General features: G+C 47.9%; 1 protein-coding gene across 1 annotated transcript in view; it reads left to right on the top strand.

Moving 5' to 3' along the window:
- Positions 1–27,351, top strand: part of PTPRG (protein tyrosine phosphatase, receptor type G) — a 654,131-nt gene that overhangs the window by 518,613 nt on the left and 108,167 nt on the right. The window contains 2 exon segments of the mRNA XM_023754062.1: positions 13,939–14,096; positions 24,659–24,851. Of these exon segments, the coding sequence (XP_023609830.1) occupies positions 13,939–14,096; positions 24,659–24,851 (351 nt within the window).

The raw sequence follows: 27,351 nt of genomic DNA, 5'->3' as shown, positions 1-27,351 counted from the left end.
GTGGACACAGTGGTGGGTCCCGAGGCCCGGCACCTGCAGGCTGTCCACCTGAGGAAGGAGGGTCCGCGGGGAGCATTTCCACACCTGGCACGGAGGTTCTCGTCCTTCCGAAGACATTTTCCTAATCACCTTCCGGTCCTCTCGCTTTTAAAAGACTCTGTGGTTGCCCTAGCTGGCTTGGCATAGCTGTGATATTATCAACAATAAAAAATAGATTAAAAATAATAAAACATAACAAATATATAAAAAAATAAAAGCCTCCGAGGTTCGTACCGCAGTGCTGTTCCCAGGAGAAATACCCACACAGGACTCGTACATGGGAGCTTTGTTCCTCACTGTCCCACAGTGGCAATGTGGCCAGTGCCAAGAGATGATCTCCCATGTCAGTTAAAAGTGTTTATTTTTTCTTTCAAGTTTTTGGATTACCTACTCTTGTTCTTTTTCATGGTGTCCACCCCAACTTCACACGGTTATTAAGTACTTAATCTAAGTATACCACGAAGCCAGGCCCGGAGGGCGCCCCCAAGGTGGACCAGCCCTTCCTTAAGGAGTTTATGGACTCTTGGGAGAGGCAGGTTAAGCATGTAATCACATTGAAGAATGGGAGCAGAACACTGAACTCAAACGTGGGGGCTTAGAGAAGGCATCTCAGATAGAGTGACCACTAAGAGGAGTGTGGGGCGGGGAGCAAAAATAAAAAGGGCTTAAGGAGTGGTAGAGGTTGTCCAGCAGAGAAGGGAGCGCTGGGCTGAGGCAGGACCCGTAGAGGAGAAGGAGCCTGCTGTTTGAGGCGCTGAGCTCAGCGACGTGCTTCTCTGACGCTGGGGAGAAACACCTAGAAGCCTTTTGGCAACACAGAGTGCTGCTTCTACGTGTTTATTTTTCTGTGTAAACTGTGATTTTTAACAACTTGAGAGCCATGAAGAATTAGAACTAGAATGGAGAGAGGGGATTTGCCATGGATGTGGTCCTATCTACCCATCGAGCAATAGAAGGAAACACTTCAAAGTACCTGATCAGGTATTTTATTTACTACCAGTGACTGCAAGAGAGGCAAGTTAGAGGGAGAAATTGTGAATCCTACTCCCTGCACTGACTGGTCATGTATAGGGCTTTTCTAAGCGAGAAACCCAGCCATGAGAGTAGCCAAACCTCTGAAAATATTGGTTCCGAAGAACGTCGTCTAGTTCTCATTTGTGAAACTCCGTTTTACTGTGTCCACACTGCACATGCACAAGCTGGTGTGGGAGCTGGGATAGAAACGTGGCCTCCATGACGCGAGGTTTACCCAGCTGCAAGTGCTAGGAAGTGGACATGATCTCCCATGTCAATTAAAAAGTGTTTACTTTTTTCTTTCAAGTTTTTGGGTTACCTACTCTTGTTCTTTTTCATGGTGCCCACCCAAACAGCAGGCTGTTTTGGTACATATTCTAGAAAACTGTCAAAAGACACCGAAACACTAGCCACTCCCTCTTCCGTTATGTCAGAAAGACCAGTTTTTTATTTTTGAAAGGAAACTTGCTGTTGAGCTTTGACTACCTGCCCTCTTTTCCTGTCCCCTCCTTGCCATCACTTCTTACTTCGCAAATGGACCACTTTGCAGTGCAGGGGAAGTGAGGGGAGGGGGGGCAGTTAGAAATGGCCTCAGGTACTGGCCAGAGTGAGATGACTCAGCGTCCTGTCCTTGCTCCCCAGGCTCTTCTGGGAAAGCCATCAGTGAGAGTACCAGTAAATTATTACCTGAGAACACTTTTGTGAATGTCACAAAATGAGACTCCTGGAAGCTTCTGTTAACACTGTGCAAGTTGGGGCTATGACAAGATCAAAAGTTTTTTTGTAGCCTGGCCTGTGTCCTCAGTGGTTGGGTGTTGACCCCATGAACCAGGAGGTCAAGGTTCGATTTCCAGTCTGGGCACATGCCTGGGTTGTGGGCTCGATCCCCAGTAGGGGGCGTGCAGGAGGCAGCCCTTCAACGATTTTCTCTCATCATTGATGTTTCTATCCCTCTCTTCCACTCCCTTCTTCTTTCTGAAATCAATGGAGACATATTTAAAAAAAAAAAAGTTTTTTTGCAAAATAGCTTCCCTAACTGACTGGTTTATTTCCTGGTCTCACCTTTGCGGTACTTTCCACCCATTTTCTCCCCTGCCCTGGGTCCTCGCCATCAACTCCCCACATCTGTGGACAAGGTCATGGAACAGCTGGAGTCAGTCCAGGCATCTGGCAGGCAGGGAAGAGAGGGAGTAAATCTGCCAAGTGCCTACCTGGCCAAGCGATTTCGTGTGGCGTCGGAGCTGGTGCCGCCTCGCCTGTCCCACCTGCTGGCGTGGAGGTTCCTACAACCAAGCACATCCTGTGAGCGTCTCTAGACCCCAAGCAATCTGCAGTCCTAACGCCGTGGGTGGGCTTCACCGTCCTCACTGGCTACCAGCCCCAGGGTGTGGGCTCCTGGCATCCCACCCTGCTGTGCGGAGGCAGGTGGCACCACCAATCAGAGGCCAAGTGGCCTTTTCTGCCAGAGTCACCCATGTCGTACCTGCCGAGCCAGCAATGGCACATGTAGGTAGAGACCCAGGAGAAATACCCACACAAGACTTGTACACGGGAGCTTTGTTCCTAACCGTCCACAATGGAAACAGCCCAGATGTCTACCAGTGGGGGCTGGGTATACAGGTTGTAGTGTATTCATTCCAGGGAATAGTATTACCCAGCAATTAAAAATAACGAACCATTTGATATACACAAGTGCAAATAACACATTTATGTAAAGTTCAGGAGCAGGCAAAACTAATCTATGGTGACAAAAGTCAGAAAGTGGGTGAAGGGGTATATGGAATGAGAAAGGGATAAGAGGGAACTTTTTTAGGTAATAAAAATAGTATATATCTTGATGTGGAATATGGCTACGTAGGTAGAATATAAAAATATATAAAATATCCCCTTAGATTTATGCATTTTACTATTTGTAAATTAAAGAATAGCCTATATGTATTATACATTAATTTCTCAATGATATTTCATGCACAGAGCTCAAAACTAATCTAGCAGCACGCACCACATAGTTAACTGTGAAGAGCCCTGACAGTGGCATGTGTTGGCAGGATATGAATGCCAGGATCTCTAATACTTGCTGGAAACAGTGTGGGAACTTCATTCAGCAGTGCCCCTCCCATGTGTGTCCCCTAGGGCAGCAGTCGGCACCTTTCGGACCACCGGTTGGCGACCGCTGCCCTAGAGAAACCCAGACAGGAGCGTGCCAGGGGAAGTGTACAAAGGTGTCTGTGGCATGGTGTTGCCTACCTGCCCAAACCTGGAGACGCCCCACCTGGCTGTGGTTAGATACAGCACAGTGCCATCTTATGACAGAACATTTCACCGATGGATGGAAAGGGTGAGAATCTGCCTCTCCACCGCCTGGGCACCTCCGAGAGCCACAAAGCGAAGGGGAGTCTGAAGACCACATGGCGTGTTCCTCAACCTGAGGTTCAAAAAGTGAGAAACCCGCTCCTGTGAGGTTTAGGGGTGCACCTGTAGGTGTAAAACTAAAAGAAATGCAAAGCACTGAGAATTTAAAAAGAGGCCAGTGGCTACTTCTTGGGGTGGAATGAGGAAGAGTTGAGGGTCTGGACTGGCTCAGGGAGGGGACCAGGGCTCCCCCTGTTCTGAGTGGAGGTCACACCGGGGCTCACTTGGTTACTTGTCACCGGTGCATTTGTTTTGTGCAGCTCTCGGCACGTGTGTTGAATTTCACAATCGAAGACGACAGTGAGTATTAGGATTAGCCTTACAGAGTAGGAGAGTCAGACAAGGCTTTCCTCTGGGACAGTCAAGTACCTAGTGGCCCACCGACAAGCAGAGGGGAGTGACAGGACTTCTTAATGAACGATTCACCATAAGCAGCCTTGGCAGGCTGTTTGTTCTCTCTACAGCTTGATTGCAGGCCATAGAAGGACCTGCGGCTGCCTCGGGATTGTATCGTTAAGAGATGAATTGGGGAGCCAATACCTCTTTTAGAACTTAGAAAAGGGAAGTCAGAAACCACGGGGGTGGGATGTTGGGTGATGGGACTGAAAGCAAAGGCCTCTCGCTGCTGCTGTGCTGGCGGCTGGCTCTGCTGAGTGAGGGTCTAGTTAGCCCGGAAAGCATCAGAGTCCTCCTGCCGTCTTCTGAGCTACTGTCATGCCCCCAATACAGAACCAGGAAAGCAGGCCGCCGCTCGGGGCTTGAACCAGAGTCCTTGTGATGTCAGACCGGCCCTCACGACTCCCACACCACCACCTCCATTCCCTGCCAGTCACTGCATTTTTCGGTCTCGATTGAGGCTCGTCCTATAGACTGTTGATGGGCGAGTGAAGAAATACGTAGACCGTGGTCTGTCCTCACTCCAGCACCGGTGGCATTATCCCTGGGCTTGAACATCTTGGCATAAACTTTCTGTCGGAGGCTAAATGGCTCGAGTTTCTAAAAAATATCTTATCTGGACTTTGGGAGAAGAGGACAAATCCTAGAATAAGGGGTTTCTGGGGGAAAAATAAACCACTGGGCAGAAATAGGGGTCTGCCTCTGCACAGACTGGCAGCAAGAAGAGGGGGCAGAGGTGAGTTAGGGGTTTGAGCGGTTCTGGCCTGTTTTGCGCATGTGAACTTTCGGCTCCTTTAATCACGGCCTCTGTTCATCCTCCCGTCCATCCGGTGCCTAGTAAGTGCTGGTCAGGGTGTTGAGGGGAAGCTGTGAACAAGATGCCCCCTCCCTTTGGGAAAATTTTAATCTCATGAGAATTTTTTTTTTGGGGGGGGGCTTGTTATTCTTGGTGCTAAAGGTCAAAAAGACTAATACTATTTGCCTGCAGAGTAATCTTGTGTGCACATGAATAAGCAGGTAGGACTTTGGAATGAGTTTTTATAAAAAGCCTGCATTATGGAGTACTTGTAAAGAAATGGAATTTATAACACCACTAAGCAAGGAATCTGGAAGAGGCTGCCTGGGGTTTGACTTGGGGCTCGCCAGCTTGGGAGCTGTGTGATCCTGTACAAACTGCTGCACCTCTCTGTCCCCGAGGTCCCACCTTGGGGATAAGGAAAGTACCTGCCTGGAGGGTATTCATGCTGAATGAATAGGACAAGGAAAGCACCTACAGGAAGGGGCCTGGCATGTGTTCACTGTCCTCCAAATCACAGGTCAGCAAGCACAACCTGCTGGCCAAGTCTGGCCTGCAGTCTGTTGTGGTAAATAAAGTTTTATTGGAACTCAACCACACTCATTTATTTACATATGTCTATGATTGCTTTCACACTACAAGGGCAGAGTGCTTGCGAAAGTACTCTGACACTATCTTGCCTGCAAAGCCTTAAATATTTACTCTCTTACTCTTTTTATGATAAAGGTTTTTTGGGGTTTTTTTGTTTAATGTTTTTATTGATTTTTTAGAGAGAGAAGGGAGAGGGAGAGAGATAGAAGCATTGATGAGAGAGAAATATCAATCGGCTGCCTCCTCTATGCCTTCTACTGGCGGGGTTGAGCCAGCAACCTGGGCCTGTGCCCTGACTGGGAATCGAGCTGGTGACCTCCTGGTTCAGGGGCCAGTGCTGAACCACTGAGCCACACCAGCGGGCTACTCTCTGACTACACAAAATGTTTGCCACCTGCCTTGTCTGTAGAAGCTATTATAGTAGCTCTACTGTCACTATTGTCTTCACACAGTGGGTTGTTAATGCCGGGACAGTGTGAACACCCTCTCATGCCCCCCCTTACCATTTGGTAGACTTTACAGAGATGGACTTGATTTTGCCCAAATCATCATGTGATCAAAATGTATTTCAGCTGAATTCAGGAGAGTTCTATTTTAGTGTTTACCTTAAAGAGAGAAATCATTCCAATTACTGTCTCCCTTTTGGGTGGGAAAGGTCATGCTGCATTATCTACAGCCCACTGGTAGTTTTGAACATCTTAACACGTGAGAGTTTCCCATGTGAAGTTTATGTTTGCCTCATTTAATTATATGGAACTTTCCTGAAGCGTGCTAAAAATATCAGCTCCGTGGTCTTGACTAATTGGCTCATGTCTGTTATGGATCCAGGAAGAGCAGATGCTTATCTGGACACTTTTGATCTCAGAATCTTCTAGAAACAGGCGCACTTAGGCCATTTCCAGTTTCCTGGGTTTTGGTGTGTCCAAACCTCCACCATAGCTGTTAGGTATTTCCATTTCTTTTCTTAGCCACAGCCAGGAAATGGGATGCTGGGAGGCTTCTGTTCTATCATTAATAGTGTTGCTAACAATAGTGTTAAGACAGAAAAATACTTCAAAGGTGATTCCTCGGGGGCTACGTTTGAATTTGAGGCTGGTTCTCATTTGACCAGCCTTCTCTGTCAATATTTTGTCTTTGAACCAAGTTACAAGAGCCCAGGGAAATGTGCTTTTCCTGGACGTTTCGATGGGATGTGGAGAGCAAAGAGAGTATAAAAATATGCCCCCAGTTACCTTCGCAGGAGTGCTTGCTGAGGCACTCAAGGCTGCCGCGTGATGCTCTGACCCGCTGCCTGCGGACCCCGTGGTGTAGGAGGCCTGTTGTGTAGCAGCCAAGAGCACAGACTCTGGGTTTGAATGTCAGTTCTGCTCTTCGCTAGTTGTACAACCTGCTCTTTGTGGCTCAGTTTTCTCAACTGTATAATGAGGTAATAATGATAATACCAACTTTATTGGTTTGTCCTGAGGAGCCAGTGACTCACTGTATATACCTGTGCCTGGGCAGGTCAGCCCTCCCACCACCACCAGCATCGCTGCTGTCACTTGTTGACCTGAGTAGAGAGGCCGTGTGGCGGCAGGAAATGACGTTGGAGTTCCAAGTTCTGTCTCCATCACCACCTGGCTATTGAAATAGGATGTGTGCTGCTTGACTCAGTTGGGTCATAGAAAAATAAAATGAAATGGTGGAGACAATGGTGAGAAAGATGACTTGAGGTTTGGTGAAGGTCAGGAGAAAAAGGGTCGTGGATACGGAACCAGAAAGTGGGAGAAAGGAAGAAGCAGGAGGCCTCTGCGGTTCGCCCCTGGCCCAGCGGGGTGCCTGGCCAGGCCGGGAGGGGCTGTACATGCAGTCTTTTCAGTCCACGGCAGCACAGTGAGAGAAGAGTTTCTAATCCCATGGGAAAGATGGGTAAACTGAGGCTCAGAGAGATTGGCGCATTTGTCCCTGCTCATGCCGCAGAGCGATGATTTGAGCCCAGTGTTATTGGACTCCAAAATGCCCTCTCGCATTGACGTAACTTCCTAATCATTGTCAAGATCACTTACCTGTTGTGTGCCTCGGTTTCCCCTCTGTGAATTAAGTCATTGACCGAGCATCAGAAGGAAGCTACAAGAATGTACATATCATGCCAGTTCTGGCCCCAGAGAGAGGCAAGGAATGGAACTGTTCTGGGATAACATTAATTCTGTCACTAGGTGACTCTATCAGGCCAGCCCTACCCAGTAATTTTAAGTGTTTAAAGAAAAATTGATAGTTTTTTCTTATAAAAAGTTTTGGGGAATCCTGAGGCACTAAACAATCATTGAATCATTGGGCTAATAGAAAGCTGGGGCTTTCTATTGTTAGTTTAGCTTATACACTTCACTAAAACTGGTTGATTCCTTGTTTTTGGTGTTTTCTCTAAAGACCACCACATTCTGACCATACACCTTCCGGTGTAATACTTTGTTCATTGGTGTGTGTGTGTGTGTGTGTGTGTGCACGTTTTCAGAGTAATTCCATAATTCTTAGTTACTGCTGCATAGTCTTGTCTATATGTTGATTGTTCATCATATCTTATAAAGGGTTTTCTTTTCCTATATAACTAAAGCATTGAAAATATTAGGTTATTAACACACTGCAAAATGCAATCAATCAGATGATTATCATCTAATGTTTTAATGATCACATTTTTAATCCAATTATGCATGTTTGAATCTTTCAAATTTTCTTTAATTAAAGATTGCCTCCTGGCACTGCTATCAGAAATAAGAAATTGAACAGAATTGAGCCAGATATAATTGAATGTTGAAAGGAAGCTGCCAGGGTAACTGGGCCACGCCGGGCTTAATGGCTGACCATGGCTTGAAAGCCCTCATACAAAATTTTCTAATTGATAAGAAAAATTTAATCATCGTCGGATAGACTCCGTTTGCATTCAAATAGCTATTTCTTGTTCTAAATAAACCTCCCCTAACTGATTATTCATATTGTCACTCAGAATGCTTAAAAGGGAAAGACAGAGTTGGGTGAAATGTAGACTCCTTAATACAGTGTGTATTTAATATAAAAGTCATACATTATTCATTTTTGCAATTTGAATAACTTTGAATTTAGCATCCCTGTTCCTCATCTTTCTCTTTGATGAACAATTAATTATTAAAATATAATATTGTCTGCACATGGCACTGGGATCCTTGAGAGGGGGCTATGAGGTGCACTTCTCTTCAGTTCTTTTATCTAGTAACGCACAGCACCTGCTCATGATGATCTCGTGGAACGAGTGTAGTGTAAGTAGAGCGTTTCAGATATTTTTCTCAACTAGTTAAGTGGCTGGGATAGGAATGTTTTGACTTCAAATTACTAATTAGGATAGAAGTTGGAGGCAGAAGGCTCTGATCAGGATGGGTTTGAAGTCAAACTGGCCTCTTATAGTGAGATTCCTTTAACAAGCACTTCTATGTGCTTTTCCTGTGCCTAAGCCTGGAACTAGTGTTAATTCATTCAATATTCAGAATCTCCTTATGAGGTCGATAGTATGAGAATCCCAGTTTACAGATGAGGGTTCAGTTACAGGGAGGTTCAGTAACTTGTCTGAGGTCAGACCTTCAAGTAGACATGGTAGGATTCAAATCTGGGGACCCGGTTCCAGCACTTCCCTCCGTTTTACAATATCTACATGTATTACGACTTTCTTGAGTTCTTAGGGGGAAAGTGCATTCCTCCTTCTTCCCACGAGCTGTGTATCAGTAACTCTCCGTTTGGGGTCCAGCCGTTGAGTGCCTTGTGGCTTAGGCGAGCTTTGTGGACAGCGCTGGAAATGCAGGCCACCATGTCTAACACTGTTTCTGACTGAGAATGAAGCATCATGAGTACCCCATTTGTCAGCGGACACCATCTGTGGGACTGAGCAGGAAATGGCATTTTGAGGCAGATCAGTAAAAATTGATGTTAAATTTGAACTTTAAATCACAAGGGGCAAAGAAAGCAACTCAAGATTTAATTCTCTAATGTCTGTTCACAAAAGAAATGATCATTAGTGGTGGAGGTACCTGAACATGTTCTAGTTATGACTATCTATGTGGCTTCCTAACATTTACCCCCGGCCCCCAACAGGGCTTAAAATAGAGGAGGTGCCCTGGACGGGTGGCTCAGTTGGTTGACGTGTTGTCTCATGCACCACAGGGTTTCTGATTCAATCCCTGATTGGGGTGGGGAGTAGGGCAGTCAATCTATGTTTCTCTCTCACATCAATGTTCTCTCTCTCTCTCTCCTTCTCTCTTATCAGTGAACATACCTTTGGGAGAGGATAATAATAATAATAATAATAATGAGTGTAAACTGTGCTCTGGGGGCCAAATCAGTTCTGCCTGTTTTTATATGGCCCTAAACTCAGGATGGTTCTTACATTTGAACCCTAATTAAATGAAATGGCATTTCTCCCCAAAAGAATTCCATTTTTATTATAGAAGACCCATATTTTAAAAATTGTCCTCAGTGATTATTAGCATTTTGAATAATGTTAATAAGGTTGCGGAAATGTTTGTTACATAAGTACCCCCTTGGCCTGCAAAACCTAAAGTACTTATTACCTGGCACTTTACAGAAAACATTTGCTAATCCCTGGGGTCAAACACAGGGTGAGCCGGCCTGCTCTCCGCCATTGCTGGCCTTGATAAGTCAGGGTGCACAGGGCCCTGTGCCAAGCCTCTCACACTTATTAGCTTGCTCAGTTGTCACAGCCTCCCTGAGCAGTAAATGCCCTGAGCGTCCCCATTTTACAGATGAGGGAACTACCAGCGAGGTTAAGATCTTTCCCTGAAGTCACACACCTGTTAAATGTCAGCTGGTTCCAAAACTATGCTAGAGCTTCGGCAAAGAGAACTTGAAAATTCTACCCTGTACTCCTCAGGTGGGTGAAGAATGTGGCAGGTGGGATGTGCCTTTACGGCTCTAGTAATCCAGTGTTTAAAAAAGCAAGACATGTGCTCAAACACTTAAAGGAAATAGATGGTTACGGTTACGTAAGATGTATGTGGTGAGGCTTTGGTAGTTTAGAGGAATAATAATAATACAAGTAATAATTAAAATAATGATATTAATTGTTTGCGACATGTTTACTATGTTCCACACTCTTCCTGAACCGCTTTCTTGTAATGATTTATTTAATTCTCAGGACAGCCTGGGAAGGTTTGGTAACTGAGATCACGCAGCTCCCATGTAGGAGAGTCAGGATTTGAACCCTCGGACTGAGAATCCGCTCCCTTCTCCAGCCCCTGTAGGGATGGAGTGAAGGGCCAAGGAGGGCAGTGGTGCGATTGCGGTTTTCAGGCCTCAGTGGCTTTTCCCGCTCCCAGGCTCAGTGCTCCAGATTCTAAGGGGTTTCCCTGAAGAAAGAATCCCGTCCGAGTGTCTGTATTCTCCCCCAGTTTTTACTTTGGCTCCATTACTTCACCCTGGTCTTCCACTTCCCTAGCAGTAAAATTAAAGAATTAGACCAAAGTGGTGCTTTTCAGTATCCTGGGCTCCCAGCTCAGCTTCAGCCTGGGTGGCTGCATGTTCAGCCGTCGGAGGTGCCCAGCTCCTGTGTGGATTTTGTTTGAAAAAAAAGGGCTCTTTCGCTCCTGAAGCCACTGAACTGGGGACCTTCCAGGTCTCAGATCTGAGACCCGAGTGGTGGACGGTAGTGGAACGAACAGGAACAAAGCCACCTCTCTGTGCCCCTTCGCCAGGTCTGCCCACCTGCCCACCCAGCTGATCCACCTTCTAACCAGTAAAGCCAGCACCTGCTCGGTCAAGGACAGAGAAGCCCTCGCATCCGTAGCAGTGGTCACGGCCACAGTTTCCATGTGTCCCTGGTGAAGTCACGGGCCCATACAGGAACAGAGATCCCTTTGAATTCTAGCCCCTGAGGCTGGCAGCACAGGCCTTTCTGCGTAGCTTTTATGTTCTTTAAAGCCGGCCTCTTCCTCGAGTGGGAGCTTCATGGGGCTTTGCCTCGGTGTGGCTTGCCGGGACTTTTGCTCACTCCCCGTCTGCCTGTGGCGTTCTTAACGCAACCCTAACCTAGGGTCAGGCCTCTGGGAAAACTAAAGATGTTCTGCTCCTTCCGTCCCCAGCCCTTGATCCTGAGGCAGGTGGTGTGCTGTGCTGCAAAGCCAAGTTCACCTTCAACATGAGGGAGAAATGAAGGTGGTGATTTTCTGGCCTCAATGTCAAGCCCTACGCACCCTCCGTTGCTTCCACAGCCCAGAAGTACAAGCAGATGCCAACATATTTCCTGCTCTTAGGCCGACAGTCCCAGCCAAGCGCGCTTGCAGGGATCCCCATCATTAGGCGGCGGGAACCAGGTTTAAATTAAAGCCCAGACTTGCCAGTGGGCACAGGGACAATCCCATTGTGTCCGGCCTTTTGTCGAACAGAAACCGCTTTTGTCGTTTTGATTATGGAGCCCTGTAATTTGAGGACTTTTGCCTTGATGGTTAATATTTAATATTTCCTTCAGAGAAGCGAATTGAAAACCCATGTCAGAACCAAGCCAAGGTTTCTGAGCCTCGTGGATAACTGCAGCTCCTTCGCTGTTCCCCGGTGACCTTGGCTGTAGTTATTGAAACTCTCGGTGCCTCGTTTCCACGGGTGTGAAATGGTCGTATTAAAAGTATGTATTTTACAGAGTCGTGAAGCGAGAGTGCAGTGATGGTTAATTAGAATGGAAGCCTGCCCAGTGGTGTGGCTCAGTGGGATGGGCATCATTCCGTGCACCGAAAAGTTGCGGGTTTGATTCCTGGTCAGGGCATGTGCCAGGGCTGCGGGCTTAATCCCCAGTAGGGGGCGTGCAGGAGTTAGCCCATAGATGTTCCCTTCCTCTCTCTCTAAAAATCAATTAAAAATCTTTTTAGAAGAAGAATGGAAGCCTGGATTCTGAACTGCCTGGTTTTGCATTCCAGCTGTGTAAATCGTTAGTAATAAATAATAGGACCCACTTCACAGGGCTGTTTTAAGTATTAGATAAATTAGTCTTTATACTCAGACCTATGCCTCACACATACAGTAAGTGCTGTTTAAATGTGCTCAACATATAAGAACTCAGACTAGAGCCCTAACCGGTTTGGCTCAGTGGATAGAGCGTTAGCCTGCGGACTGAAAGGTCCCAGGTTCGATTCCGGCCAAGAGCATGTACCTTGGTTTCGGGCACATCCCCAGTAGGAGGTGTGCAAGAGGCAGCTGATCGATGTTTCTCTCTCATTGATGTATCTAACTCTCTATCCCCTCTCCCTTCCTCTCTGTAAAAAATCAATTTTTTAAAAATATATTTAAATAAAATAAATAAAATAAAAACTCAGACTAGAGCCTGGCATATAGTAAATGTTGTGTTTGACTAATTTCTAGTAAGAGGAAATGCAATTTTAATTATTCTAATGTAGTCTGTTTCTATTGGGGGTTTTGTATTATTCCCAGTTACCTAGGCCTCTTGAGTTTAGGGGTACACATTTGCCCCAAAACCTGCACTATTTGTTCTGTAAGAAAGAGGAGGGAGGAGGCATGAGGCTTGGGACAAATGTTCCTGTAGGCACAGGTGTGTCCATGAAGTAACCTGGGTCCCTGCAGTCCCCCAGGAATGTGCTGGGGTCCAGAGAGGGTGGAGGCCAGTATGGAGTTAAGGCAAGACATTCGCAGGTGCAGTAGCCTAAAAGGGATGAGGAAGACACCCCAGACTTAAACTCAGGTCCGGGCTAGACCTTTGCAGCCCCAGGTGGAGACTAGAACTTTCTCTGGTTTGTGAAAGAAGCTGGATGATCGGGGAGCCTGATTGGGAGAATTACAACACCGAGCCCTCACCTCTGTTGCACTGTTCCTTCCTGCCTCAGGACCTTCACACATGCTGTTCCGAGGCCTACAATGCTCTTCTCCTCTCCCGCCCCCACCCTTCAACACGCACCTAGCTCGCTTCAACTCCTTTGGCTGAGTCAGACCATGCAAGCCCCGGGGTCCCCCTGCCTCTGCTCTGACCCCAGCTTTGCCCCCTAGAAGCTCTGCGACCTTGGGAAGGTACTCACCCCTTCTGTGACTGTGAGGGATCATTGTTGGGTCCCAGCTGAAATAGGTCATTTCTTCTACGTCAGTGAAGACCCTTCCCCTCCACTTTTGTACAAGAAAGAAGCCTATTGCCAGGGCCACCACTTCGTAAGTTCCAGGTCGTTCCTAGGTTAGGTTTCACTTCCATCTCCCCAGGCCCTGGGTGAGAGCAAAGTGATGTAACCGACTCTGGAGCTGCACCCTGACTCACAGTGCTTTCTCCCCCGGTTCTCTCAGGGGTACCCCGACATTTGCCCCCCTGGTTATCCGTCCTAAAGTATTGTATAATGAAGAGCTCTCTGGTGAGACGAGATTGTGAGGGTTTGGGTTAAACAAAGTCAAGTCCGTTGCTTCTCTCGGGGCTGCTCAAAGACTTCACTGTGCTGGTGTTGTGTCCATTTCCTGGGGAGCATTGCTCATCATGGAACCTGTTTTCATGAGATGCAGTGCAGCCCTGAGGACACGCCCTGGGACCCGCTGCTGTGTGTCCGGGGCTTTCCCACCACCAGTGCTGTGCCTCCGGGAGGTGAGCAGACAAGCTTGAGATGTGGCGCCAGCATGCAGGGGTCTGCCTGTGGGTCTGCAGTACCCTACGACTTACCGTTGTCTTTTCTTTTGCCTCTTCCCCCAAACAGAGAAGGAGACCTTCCTGGATCCTTTCGTCCTCCGGGACCTCCTGCCTGCATCCCTGGGCAGCTATTACCGGTACACGGGTTCTCTGACCACCCCTCCGTGTAGCGAAATCGTGGAGTGGATAGTCTTCCGGAAGCCCGTCCCCATCTCTTACCACCAGGTAGACATCCGGTCCCCACGGGGGGCTTCTGTGTTTGTTTGCTTGTTTTGTGTTGTCTTAACTATCTGACGTTGCTAGATAGGATTTGTTTTTTTTTTAATTTTTTGGATCTTGTGATCCTCACTGATTCATTCTTTCCAACAAACATGTTTGTGAAACTAAGAATTGTAAAATATAAAACATGGTTTTTCAGCTGTAAATTAACTAGCTAGAGAGACGTGCAGGCATGAAATCGGATGGTATTTCGACCTCAAGCAGCTAACAGCTCTCCTCAGTGGTGGTGGGATCTTGTGCCAGGAACTCGTCTACGCCCGTGACATGTGGTAACACATTTCATCCTCATGAACAACAGCCTCATGGGGTAGCTACTGTTGGTCCCCACTTCACAGAGGAGAGACACAGAAGTACAGTTACTTGCCCAAGGTCACACACCGATTACCAAGCTGTGGTGTCTAATCCCAAAGATCATGCTCAGAACCACTCACCCTACCCAACATTCAGAAAAGGGAGAGATTGGTATACATGAAGAAAGAAAAGGAAAACACCCTTGATGGAGTTCTCTGTGTGCCAAGTACACCACATGTTCCATCTAATTGCAAAACAATGTTGAGAGATGGGTTTGACACTAAGATTGGACACATAAGGCCATCGAGGTGTGGAAAGACTGGGTAACATTCCCCGATATTCATGGTTCATGAATGCTGAAGCCAGAAACCAAGCCTGACTTTGTCTGATTTCAAAACCCATGCTGCTAACCTCGACACTGAACTGCTTATCTCTGAGTGTGGCCTGGGCAGTTTCCATAGGAAGCTGAATTTAGGCTGCCGATAACTGTGGGCAGGAATTGCTGAAATGGACATGGGATTGGGGGCAATGTCAGAGGAAGAGGAGCCTCCAGGGGTCTTGAAGTCACCTCATCAGGAATAAAAGATGAATAGAGAAAGCTCTCAGAGGGATTATCTTAGTAACCAAAGAAGGCAGCCTACACTGAGGTAGCAGAAGCATCTATTTCTTCTCCATAATTCCAGAAAATAGAGCCAGGAACAATGGGAAGGATGTGTAAGAAAGGCATTTGAGCCATTAACCAGTAATGTCTAAAAACGGGAGGTTCCTATCTGGCCGTTCCTAGAAACGCCTCCCCAGAGCCTGACAGCCAGCGGTAGGGATGTAGCACAGGGAAGTGTGAGGCTTGGGAATGATGTGATAATATCAGTAATATAACTGAAGACACCGGCAACAAGATTATGAACCTGACAGGCCTGGAAAGGAGTCCAAAGATTTTCCAAGAGCAGAGGATGGAATAGGGAGTAGGGGTAGTTGGTGGATGGTGCGCTGGTCAGGTCTCTTTTGGAATAAGAAACAGAAACCCCTTTCAGGGGTAGCTCATGTGGAGGGAGGATTTTCAGGAAACAATGGTGGGGGGATCCTGAAGCCACCCTGACCAGGAATATAACTAGCAAGTGAGGTTCATGCTTCACTCTCTCAGGGGCCACGCAGGCTCTTACATCTTGGAGTTTCTGCTATGGCTTTGTGATTCGGTACTATTGCAAAATTCTGGTTCCTTCTCTTCCAGGTTTTGTTGTTGTTTTTTTCCTTTCCCAATATGGTTAGTGTAGTACCTGTTGACCTTTCAACTCAAGGGGTAGTTACCAGCTGACAACAGTCTGGATCTTAGTCAGATAGTATGCAGGAAGATAGGTCCAGTAGACATTGGCCAACCAACGAGTTGGCGGGTCTCGGGTCATGTGCCCGATGTGAATAAATCAGCAGTCACTTCCTAGGCCATGAGGGTTGCCCCTGGGGGTAAAAGGAACAGTTTGTGCATGAGCGACACCACATCTCACTGAGGAGTTAGATGGCGTGGGCCCAGGCCAAGCAGATGTATTGGCCTCCCTGCTGTTGGCAAACATTTGACTGTCAGAGTTTTTTCTTTTAATTCTGCTCTTATTTAAAAAAAAAAAAAAAAAGACTAGTGCCCTGGCCATTGTGGCTCAGTTGGTTGAGCGTCATCCCATGCACCGAAAGGTCGCTGATCCAATTCCTGGTCAGGGCACATGCCCAGGTTGTGGGTTCCGTCCCAGGTCGGGGTGCGTACTGGAGGCAGCCGGTCGATGCTTCTCTCTCTCTATCTAAAATGAATAAAAGCACACTACAGGAAAGAAGGACTAGCAATTTGGTTTCCGAACAGGATCTGCCAGCCTCCAGGAGATAAGGAACTATGAAGTGAATTTTCTTCCTGATGGTGAAGCCAACATCGTTTTATCAAAATAAAATTTCAGTCCATGTATTTGCATCCTCAGCGTTGGGGGAGGAGCTTTGTGGGTTAAGAGAAATGCTTTGTCTCCAAAGATATAAAGGCTTGGGATAAGGAGGTTACGAAAGCCAAGCCTGGCCCTGTGAGGGGCAGAGGCAGAGAGCGGTGGTTGTCAGGGTGGGGAGCCATAGGACGCATGCTGGGTTTTACTGCGGTCTCCAGTTTTAGGCTTGTGTCTTGCCAAGTATGTGTCAGTTAGAAGCATTTTGACATTTGGTGACTGGGCCTTCTTCTTTGTTAAGACTGATTTACCCTCAAACTCCCTGCCACCCACACACTCAAAGAGAAGACATGAGGACAGTTTTCCTCTCTGGCTTTCAACAGATGACTTCTCTGTAGCTATTAATTATTGTTTCAAGAAAATTGTGAAGAAATAAATGAATCATATCGGCTCCCTGTGTCTTTACTATAAACCATCTTCAGATAAGACTTGCCTTGATCAGGCACAGCCTCATAGATCCCTGTCTGTCTCCCAGGGAGGAAGCAGCTCGTGTCTATGTGGCCACGCTGGGTCCCTGCCGGCCCGCTGCACGAGGTCACAGCGTGTCCGCCCTGGGAAGGAAGGCATTCGCCGTCCCAGTGGTGGCGCGGCAGACCTCCCGGCCCTGCCAACATTCTTTCTGAAGTTAGCACAACATGTTCATTTCAGAAGGGCAGCTGGCCAACTTGGAGGAGCCAAGCAGACAATTCCATGTCTGCGTCTGTCGGAAAGGGGGTGTCCCCAATCCTTCATCCCTCTCGCTGTCTCCGCTCCTCTCTCACACGCTGCGTGCCTGAAGCAGCCAGAATGAGAGCATATTCACCATGAAGTATTGTGGTTGGCGCGGACTGTTGGCTGGTAGGATGTGGGTTTCTTTGAAATCTTCCAGAGTAAATAGGAGGACCTACTTATTTTTTTTCTCCTTTGTGATTCTACTCGGACCTTCAAACCGGGCTCGGAGCCAGTGAACCCTGACTCCGCCTCGCGTGACAACCTAGAACTGAACACAGTGTGGCCGATGAAATCACACGGGGGCTTCGGGGGCCAGCACTCAGGGTAGCTTTTGTGGCTTCATTAAACATCCACTGTTAATAAGCAGAAACCGTGCCATGGCTTTGTCACCCAGACGCTATGGTGACACTCAGTCCTGGTGTTGGAGGTCAGAGAGCAGGACTGGCGCATTGGGAAGGTGCCAGCTGTGTCCTGACCAGACAGGACGTGGGCGCGGATGTGCTTTATTCTAGGACAGAGGCTCTCAAATGCTGGTGCTCGGGCCTTCGCAGACCATCCCGGCCTTCTCTTTCCAGGACTGGTTGCTTCCTGTGGTTTAAAATATGACAGCGCCTGTCATCTTCCTGAGCGTGCATTTTATCTTAGTGCTCTTGGGGACACTATCAGAAAGGCAGTAAATGTCTAAATATGTCCAGTTTGTTTACTTTTGTTGTTGTTTTTTGCAAATATATTTTTATTAATCTCAGAGAGGAAAGGAGAGGGAGAGAGAGATAGAAACATCAATGATGAGAGAGAATCATTGATCAGCTGCCTCCTGCACACCCCACACCAGGGATTGAACCCACAACCCAGGCATGTGCCCGGACCGGGAATGGAACCATGACCTCCTGGTTCATAAATCGATGCTCAATCCCTGAGCCAAGCCAGTAGGGCAAGTTTGTTTACTTTTGGAAGCTTGATTCCTCCCCACGCGCCCCTCCCCCCCCCCAAGAATATGTTGGAGTGGATAGGGAAGGTTTATTTGCATGATTTTTTTTTGTATCAGTGTTGTCTCTTTCATAAACAATGGAGCAACTCTTTTGAATTAACACCATTTACCATTTGGAGCCAAACTGCGTGGGGTCCCACTCCTGGCGCGAGTCTTCAGACTCTCTGCCTCGGTTTCCACTTGTAAAAGGGGAGTGATACTAATGCCCACGCTGGAGTCATTCCCAAGCTTCCATGGTGGAATGTGTGTGGAGCGCTGGGCCTGGCCCTGGCACCACAGTAGGGGCTCGGGAGACACTGGGCGGGGCTTGTTGCTGTTCCCATCTGCTCACCAAGGCTCTAGGGCAGCACTGTCAGTATAAATAAGACAAAAACCATGAACATCGCTCAACATTTTCTAGTAACCACCATAAAATGTAAAGAGAAACAGGTGAAATTCATTTTACTGTATTTTATTTAGCCCAGTTTTTCCCATTATTATTGCAACCTGTAGGGCTAGCCCCATTCCTGGGGGGATAGCCACGTGTAGCTACTGGCTGTGAGGCTCTAGTGTTTAACTCAAAGCTATAATCACCAGCAAATCGCTTCCTTCAGAACGTTTCTATTCCAGTACTCGTGATGGGCAGTGCGTGCGCATAAAGGTTCTTTTAAGTAGTGGGTGAAGGTGTCATTATTAATCCACAGCACTAGCTTTCTTTGTTCATTGTGGTTCAGTCCTTTCCTGTCTGCAAGGATTTCTATAATCACCTTCATGAAAATCTGTCCGTAGCTATGGGGTCCGGTGGGGGTGGGGGATGGTCCCGTGGTTAGTTGGCTATTCTTGGATTTTATTTGGCAGCCATGTGTCAGTGAGGAAACCTTTGGATGCTCCAGGCTATTGAGAATGTACTATTCCATCATGACTTGTTTAGTAACGAGCCAACAAAACAGCACCTCCCCCCACCCCTGCTCCCCCCCCCCACCCGTCACCTCTCAAATGCATGGTGAAAAAGTGTTTCTATGACCCTGGGTGTGACATCTCAGTTCCCGGTGCATGTCCTGGGGGTTCTTCTTCTGCTTATAGTGGACGCTGGCATTGTTTCATTGCCATCGCCTACCCGTTCTGTAAAATACCGTGCGCATCGCCTCTCCACGGCTCAGAATGTCGCTCTGATTTTCCCTCACGTCCCCCTTCAGCCACAATGGTCCGCTCCCGCATCCCGTGGACCAGCGCTCTGGCTGCGCACGGCGGCATGAATACATTTCAGCTTTCCTTTCATTCGAACCAACAGATTAAAAACTAATTATTCTCTGTAATATTTTTATAATAAAAACTAAGCTGAAATGATTTATATACACTTCCCGCTAAGACATTTGCAATTCAAGGTTAAAATTGTTCTTGAAACAGCACCAGTTAAAATGCAATTACAGCTCCCCGAGCAGGGATAAAAGGAAGAGATGTTTTACATGGTCACTTCCAAAGTTAAAAAGTCCATTGAATGTTATAGAAATAAAAACTTTCATTTAGCTTTACTCCATGATAAAGGCTTCATTCGTTACAGTAAAGTAAAGATAAACTCAGGTGTGTTTGTTAGCTGTGCCCGGCAAAGAATGAGTGAATAAAACGCAGGCTTGGTGAGGTGGGTGGCATCTTTACCTGGTGCCGCCGTCCTGGTCACACACCCGGCCTCCTGTGCTGGCCGGAGGCTGGTCTTCCCAGAGCGCCCCAGTGCAGGCAGTTATGTGGCCGTCCGTCGGTGTCTTGCAGAAGTGGTACTTGGGGATTAGCTAAGGGGAATTGTTGGGGGGTCTCTGATCACCACATCAGTTTCCCCCACAGTGTGACCCCGCGAGGAATGCTGTGGGCCCGCAATGTGTTTGGCATGAAGCTGCTGAGAGCATGAAAAAGAGTCACCTCTTGGTTCCTGCGTGACCTTGGGCAGGTGATTTAATGTCTCTAAGCCCAGTTTCCTCACCAGTCGAGAGTCATAATGATACGATAGTACCCCCGACCTTATGGGATTTCTGTGAGGAGTAGAGAAGAGAAAGCACATGACCCTCTTAGCACAATGCCTTGCTCATAATAAACGCTCACTAAGTATAAGATGCTAGTGTTAATGATGTCATAATGCTATTAATAATGTTACTTTAATGTTATTTAAACTAAAAATAAGTTAGGAACCAAAATAGCGTTTGTAAAGTGCGTAACCAAGTACATGGCACATATGGGTGTGATGGAGAAGCAGATGGCACTAGGGAGCTTAGAGTACAGTCATGATGACCACATTCCCATAAAGCAGTAATAATAGTAATCGTAGTGATGATAATAGTTATTTAGTATCTACTGTGAGCCAGGAATTATGCCAAAAACCACGAGGTAGGTAGTGATGTTGTGTCCGTTATCCAGGTAAGAGAACTGAAGCTCAGAAACGCTACGTACTTGGACAAGGTCACACATTAGCAAGTAGGGGTTACAAACAGGGTTTCAAACCCAGGCAGCATAGTAGGCGTTTTGCAGTGGGAGATGAGGCACCGGCCAGATCCTTAGGGCCCCACCGTGAGAATGGGAGGTGGTTGAGAAGCACTGATTGGGTAATATGATCTCCTGTGCATGTTACAAGGACCGTAGGGTGGCTGCTGACCATGTCTAGAAGACTTGAAACACGGCTTTGTATAGATTGCTCGATGGCCCCTGCCTTATTCGGGCTGCTGTGTTGCACAACCCCGGTAGGCACCCTCTCATTACAGTCTCTGTAGATGGCATCCCTGGGAATCAGAAACTGCAGTGGAGGCCCAGGTGGTGGTCACTTTAACCTTTAGTGAGTGAGTATGTTTCTAAGGGTAACAAGGATCAGGAAAAACCTGGAGCATCTGTGTAGTGACATACAGCAGGCGCCCCGTACCTGCGGGGTGTATGGTCCAAGACCCCGGTGGGTGCCTAACACCGTGGATAGCACCAAACCCTACATACACTGTGTGGGGTTTTTTCTATCTATGCAAACCTTTCACATAAAGGGTGCACTCTACGGCTTCTCTTGGGCATGTCTGAGTTGCCAGCATCGCTCCTCCTGTGCTTGGGGCCATTATTAAGTAAAGTAAGGGCAGCGTGAACACAAGCACTGCAGTGCCCTGACGGGACCTGATACCTGAGACGCTACTACGTGACTAACGGGCAGATGTCGTCTACAGCGTGGAGACGCGGACAAAGGGATGACTCGTGCCCCGGGCAGGACAGCAGGATACCACATGGTTTCATCCCACAACTCAGAGTATACACAAGTTAAAACTTAGAAATGTTTACTTTGGGGATTTTTTATTTAGTATTTTCAGGCTGCAGTTGACCACAAGTGACTGAAACCTCAGAAAGCGAAACTGCTGGTCAGGGGGAGGCACTGTTTCAGCAGGTTTCTGGCCCAGATGATCGCTGCTTCCCTGCCGAAGTGGAAAATATGCGCTCCCCTCGCCAACCCAGGGACCAGGGCGGGTTTCCAGTCCCTACGCAGGCGTGGGTGCCAGTTACCGACGAGAGGCCACTGGCTATTTCACTCAACGTACAGGAATGACAGGGTTTTCCTGAACGCTGCCAACCTAGCGAAGGACCGTGGCTGAGTCTGCTAAGAGTCCTCCTTTTCCTCTTTTGTGCGACTGCCGAGCGAAGGTGTGATCCAGTTGACAATATAATATCGTTCAGGTCATTGGTTCACTCTGTGAGAACCATCGCATCCTCCCTTCGAAATCTTAGGGCAAGGTGAGTTAATGACAAGGAAGTGGCGCAGCTTTTAAGCCGTAGCACGCCATTAAGCTGTAAGAAGCAATTTAAGCATTTTTGTGTTAAGTTCAGAACCTGCCTGTTTTCATAGTTATATGACTAATTCTTTCCGGCGGCATCAGAAATAAACTTTTTAGGAGAACTAAATGCTGTCTTGTGGAAGAAGCAACTATTCTAGAGAAGAAACAAACCTCAGATCGAATTGCTGAGGCATCTCGCAGGCCATCCTGTCCTGGCATCTCGGAGATTAAACTATTTCAGGGCAGATGGCTGTCTTTTCCAGAAAATCTCTGGTCTAATGTGCTATGTATGGCCGCCCAGTCTATTTTCTTTAAAAATCACTCTGAAAGTTAAGGAATTCCTTCCTCTATTCAACTCACATCTCCAAGGCTGTAATTTAAACCAATTTCCTCTTATTCGGCCTTCTTTGGACACTGAGAAGAGCTAGTCAGCATCTTCCACGTACAAGGGCCTTTAATCAAATTCCTCCTTATTCGCCGGTTCTGCCGGCTGCACTACCCCACTTCCTCTGACCTTTCACACAGGACTTACTCTCCGTCCCTTAAATCATTTTGGTTAGTCTTTCCCTAGACCAGGGGTGGGCAAACTTTTTGACTCGAGGGCCACAATGGGTTCTTAAACTGGACCGGAGGGCCGGAACAAAAGCATGGATGGAGTGTTTTTGTGAACTAATATAAATTCAAAGTAAACATCATTACATAAAAGGGTATGGTCTTTTTTTTTTTTTTTTAGTTTTATTCATTTCAAACGGGCCGGATCCGGCCCGTGGGCCGTAGTTTGCCCACGGCTGCCCTAGACTGTTTCCAGAGGGCCTTTACTTCCCTTTAGGTAATTTTAAGAAGCTATTTTCTCTAAGAAAATCTGAAACCTTCTCTCACTTTTGGGCGCATTCAGTCCGGATTTTGGTCGTCCCCTCGTGGGTATGCCGTGCCTGGGGATTTGCTTTCCAGCACCTCCCTCATCTTGCATCCGAGTGGGTCACATTTGGACAGAGTAAGCCATCTGACCTTTGATTGCCTCTCTCCCTCCACTATAAATACAGGAGGAACATCTGAAGGAAGGATGGGGGAGGGGAGGCACATTCTGCCTGGCAATGCTGGAAGTTGTGAGAGGAGACGCTGTGTGAATAGCAGAGAGTTGGAGTAACTCGAGAATAATGTGCTCCTTTTACGTGGAGGCTGGTTGAGAGACCGTCTGGTTCTATTACTTTGATGAAAAAGCAGAGAGGTTTCACGGTTTATTATCACTTCACATTTGCAGAATTGGAGGGAAGGTGGGATGATAGGCGAACCCGTATACTTGAATGATTCTTGGCTAAAATCACTCTGTACTTCACTTATGTATTCATTACTTTCTGCTGCGAAGAGAGGGCGTTTCAGAAGGAAGCAGGCTGTTCTCGGCCGGCTTCTGCGAGGCCGTTTGAGAAACACGGGGGTAAGTTTCAGGCTTCAGGATGACCATCCGAAACCGAGGCGGTAATTCTCTTGTTTGTTTATGCATTGGTGGCAGCCACCCCCTGGCCCCGAGGCCGAGGGCAGCCACTCTGGGTGCCAGGGAGGCATTGTCTACCCATCACACCTGGGGACAGCGTTCTGACCCGCATTCAAGGGGCCAGGAGGGCCAGGAAGAGTTCGTTCGGTTTCTCTCTTCTTCACTCCATTCCTTCCCCCACATCCAGGGGTTAGATATTCGGTGGCTGGCAATGTTAGGCTACGGTCCATTTCTTTGGTGACAAGAATAGCTCTGTGGTCCATTGGGAACTAACCTCTGCCCCCCAGCCCCTGCCCTTCCTGCGACCTGCTCCCATGAGTGGAATGCTGAGGGCTAGCGGGGGTGCTTTTTGTCATAGAAATAGGATCCTGGAGTTGGGAGTGTTTTTTTTCTTTGCTTTCCCATGGAAGTTTGGTCAGCAGTCTTGTGGGAAATGGCCCTTAATAATGTTACTAATAATGATAGCTGCGGATCTTCACTGAGGCTCTCCGGGGGCTAGGTGATGAACATCGATTTTAATCTTTTCCATCACCTGGTAAGATAGATACTAGTATTATGTCTGTTTTACAGATGAGGAAACTGGAGATGCAGAAAGCTTAACTATCTGACTGTGCTGGCCCGTCTGGTGGCTGCTGACCTCGGGGGGGGCAGCGGGGGGGGGGGCAGTTAACTGGCAAGCCATGCATTTAGCAACTTTGTGACTTAGCGACTCGGATGCCCTGGATCCCCTGGATAGAAGGAGAAGCTCAGGACAAATTAGATCATTGATATTTATTGAGGCCTGTGTGCCAGGAGCCTGGCACTGCTCATGGATGATCTCATTTCATGTTGACTTGAACCCTATCGCTCGGATGCTGCTGTGATTATCACCACTTGATTGAGGAAATTTTGAGGCTCAGAGAAGTTGAGCATCTTTCTCAGCGTCATGGTGGAGCCATGGGGCTAGAATTCCCCCCCAAGCAGTCTGGCTCCAGAGCCTCCCAGTTTCACCAAAACTCAATGTTCCCATAATATTGGAGGCCGTGGCCGGGGACCAGGGCTGCGGAAAACATGGGACTCTGAGACATGGACTGAGAGTTCTCTGCACCTTCCAATGAAGGGTTTTCCTGGGTAGTTGGTGGGACAGAAGCCTCAGCCAGACGAGCCAAAGCCTGTGTCCCGCGGGGTGTGTCAGACGCGGCCTGGGGCACGTCCTATCATTTGTGTTCTTGTCACCCCCACCCGCTTGGGACCTCGGAGCTTTTCTAACTGATGTTCTTTTTTTCTCCCCTCGCTGGTTCTCTGTGCAGCTCGAGGCTTTCTATTCTATCTTCACCACGGAGCAGCAAGACCACGTCAAGTCAGTGGAGTATCTGAGAAATAACTTCCGACCACAGCAGGGTCTGAACGGCAGGGTGGTGTCCAAGTCCGCCGTCCGCGACGCCTGGAACCATGACATGACAGACTTCCTCGATAACCCACTGGGGACGGAAGCCTCTAAAGGTACCTTCGGATAAGTGCCCTTGCCCTGGGGAGATTCCTGATCACAAATTACTTCAAATGAAAAGGAGTTCAAAACCAGCCAAGAACTGGGACTTGGTGTTAAGCGTATGCCCTTCTGCTGAAGGGACGCGGGTGGTTGCTAAGGAGAAACAGGTGTGGGAATAACTAGTTAACTAGATAAGTTCAAAACTGCCCTGTTGACGAGGAATATATTAGTCATTCTCTCGGATTCTGTACCTTGCGACATCAGCACTAGTTAGTTCATGTCTAAAGAAAGCTTCGGGGTGTCTTACTGTTTAACTGTTTTCCTGTTGGGGTCAGGAGTTTGTCTCAGGGCCTGGACTTGCTCCCAGGGCCCCTGTCTGCAGCGTCCTTAACAACATGCAGCCCAGATAAGGACTCCAGGTAGCTCTGCCCCTCTAGGCACCACCTGGCCTTTGGAACTATCACTTCACAGTCTAATGTCCGTGTCTGATAAACCTAAGTTGACAATTTTCAGCCATCGAATCTTTTCCATTTCTACTTTCTTAATGTGAAATGAGCATGAGTTTCTCTCCCAGGAAACTAGAAAGTCGACTCTACCCTGGCAGCCCGCCCTCCCAGCTCTGTGATTTCTCATAATTGTGGCTCAGAGCTTGGGGAACGCTTAGCGGAATAAGGCTGATCGAAGCCCGGGTACCTGAAAGGGAGGAAGGACTAACAGGCGTTTTTATGATCTCTCTCAAGCCAGTGCTCTCCTTCTTCAAAACTGTGAACTTGGGTGATGCAGGGTGAGCTTGTCACAGCACTGGCGTTCAGTGGGGGGAGTTACATGGAGAAGTTTGGCAAGAGTGCCCCCACCCCCAATGAAAGGGGCCTGGCTACTGGCACACGGCCTTTGTGGGAACAGGGGGACTGAGATTCTGTCCGCAAATAACCACATTGACCTGCCCTCTGATGGTCAGAATAAGCCCATTTTCCAGGCTCATAGCTGAAAAGGAGCTAACAGAAGAGGCGAGGTTGTTTAAGAGTGTGACCCTCTCCCTCCAGTCTGCTTTTGTTTGGGGACGGGGAGGAGGCGCTAGTCTGGCCAGGTTCTGTGAAGAACTGCTGGAGATTCCAGTAATATGGGGCGGACACCTTGTCAAGGGCATCATTTGTCAGCCTGGAACAATGGAGGGCTAAGAAGCACACAGACCTTAAAATACCTTCGGTTGGGCCGCCATAGAAAACTGCACGCGGGCTCATTTTTTTTCACCGAGCTAAAAATAAAAGAAAACCACTGAACTCCAGCGCTTTCTCCCGCGGGAACTGGCTTGGGAAATAGCTCGTGGGGGCTGACTGTCTTGTGAGACGTGAATGTGCAGGACGCGTGGGGGGTGAGGAATTTATATCACCAGGGAGCGCCGGATCGGGGAGCTCAGAGCTGCTGAGGATGTGGCAGCTGCAAAGTGCTTTCCTTAACAACGGGCTGAGGATGCGATGTTGGTCAGCCGTGCAAAGAGGAATGCGAGGCCCTTCATACCCAGGGAAGTGGAGACAGTGGTTTCCCCTGGCACCAAATTGTCGAAGCGGGCAAGAGCCTCCGCTGAAAGGGCTTCCACTGAGTTTTTGCGGAGCCCGGGACCCGTCCTGCCATGTCAGGGCCAGCTCTGCATTCTGCAGGCTTGTGGCAGTTACCACAGTGCCCATTGCTGACTCCTAAAGTGTGTGAATGTGAAGATGTTTGTGATCTTGCGAGAAGCAGAGAGAGATGTAGGTGCAGGCCTATGTCTTCTTTTTAAATCCTCACCCAAGGATATTTTCCCATTGATTTTTAGAGAGAGTGGGAGAGCGAAAGAGAAAGAAATATCCATGTGAGAGAAACACATTGATTGGTTGCCTCCTGCAGGAACTCCAACCAGGGCCCAGGCCAGGGAGGAGCCTGCAACCGCGGTACGCACCCTTGACCGGAATCGAACCCGGGACCGTTTGGTCTGCAGGCCAACACTCTATCCACTGAGCCAAACCGGCTAGGGCCCTACATCTTTTTTAAACAGAGTATCAGTGTTAACACACAGAAAAACACGCATATACTACGTGGACCGCTTGATGAGTTCTCACAAACTGAATGAATGCACTTGAGTCACAAACACCCAGATCCAGAAGCTCACACCACCAGCTTCCCAGGACCACCTGCGTCTCTTGTTCCTGGTCCCGGACTGTGCCCAAGGGCAGCCATGGCCGTGAGCTAGCCTTGCCTGCGGGTCAGTTTCATGGAAACAGCCATGCAGGCTGACCTTTCTGTGTCTTGCTCCTTGTGCTCTTCTGGTTTTGAGAGTCATCTATGCTGTCCCATGCAGTTGTAGTTCGTTCTTTCTTATCGCTGGATTTCCTTGTGTGACTGTACCTGGATTGTTTACCTTTTTCAATAGACATGGGTGTATGGGTGATTATGAGAATTCTTGAACATGTCTTGTAATGAGCGTATGGACACATCTCTGCAGGGTATGCACCCAGGAGTAAAGGCTGCACTCAGCGT

Source organism: Myotis lucifugus, unplaced genomic scaffold (genome assembly GCF_000147115.1).
Source record: "Myotis lucifugus unplaced genomic scaffold, Myoluc2.0 scaffold_55, whole genome shotgun sequence".
Taxonomy (NCBI): Eukaryota; Metazoa; Chordata; class Mammalia; order Chiroptera; family Vespertilionidae; genus Myotis; species Myotis lucifugus.
Note: the sequence above shows the minus strand (reverse complement) of the source record. Positions and strands in the feature narration are given on the sequence as shown.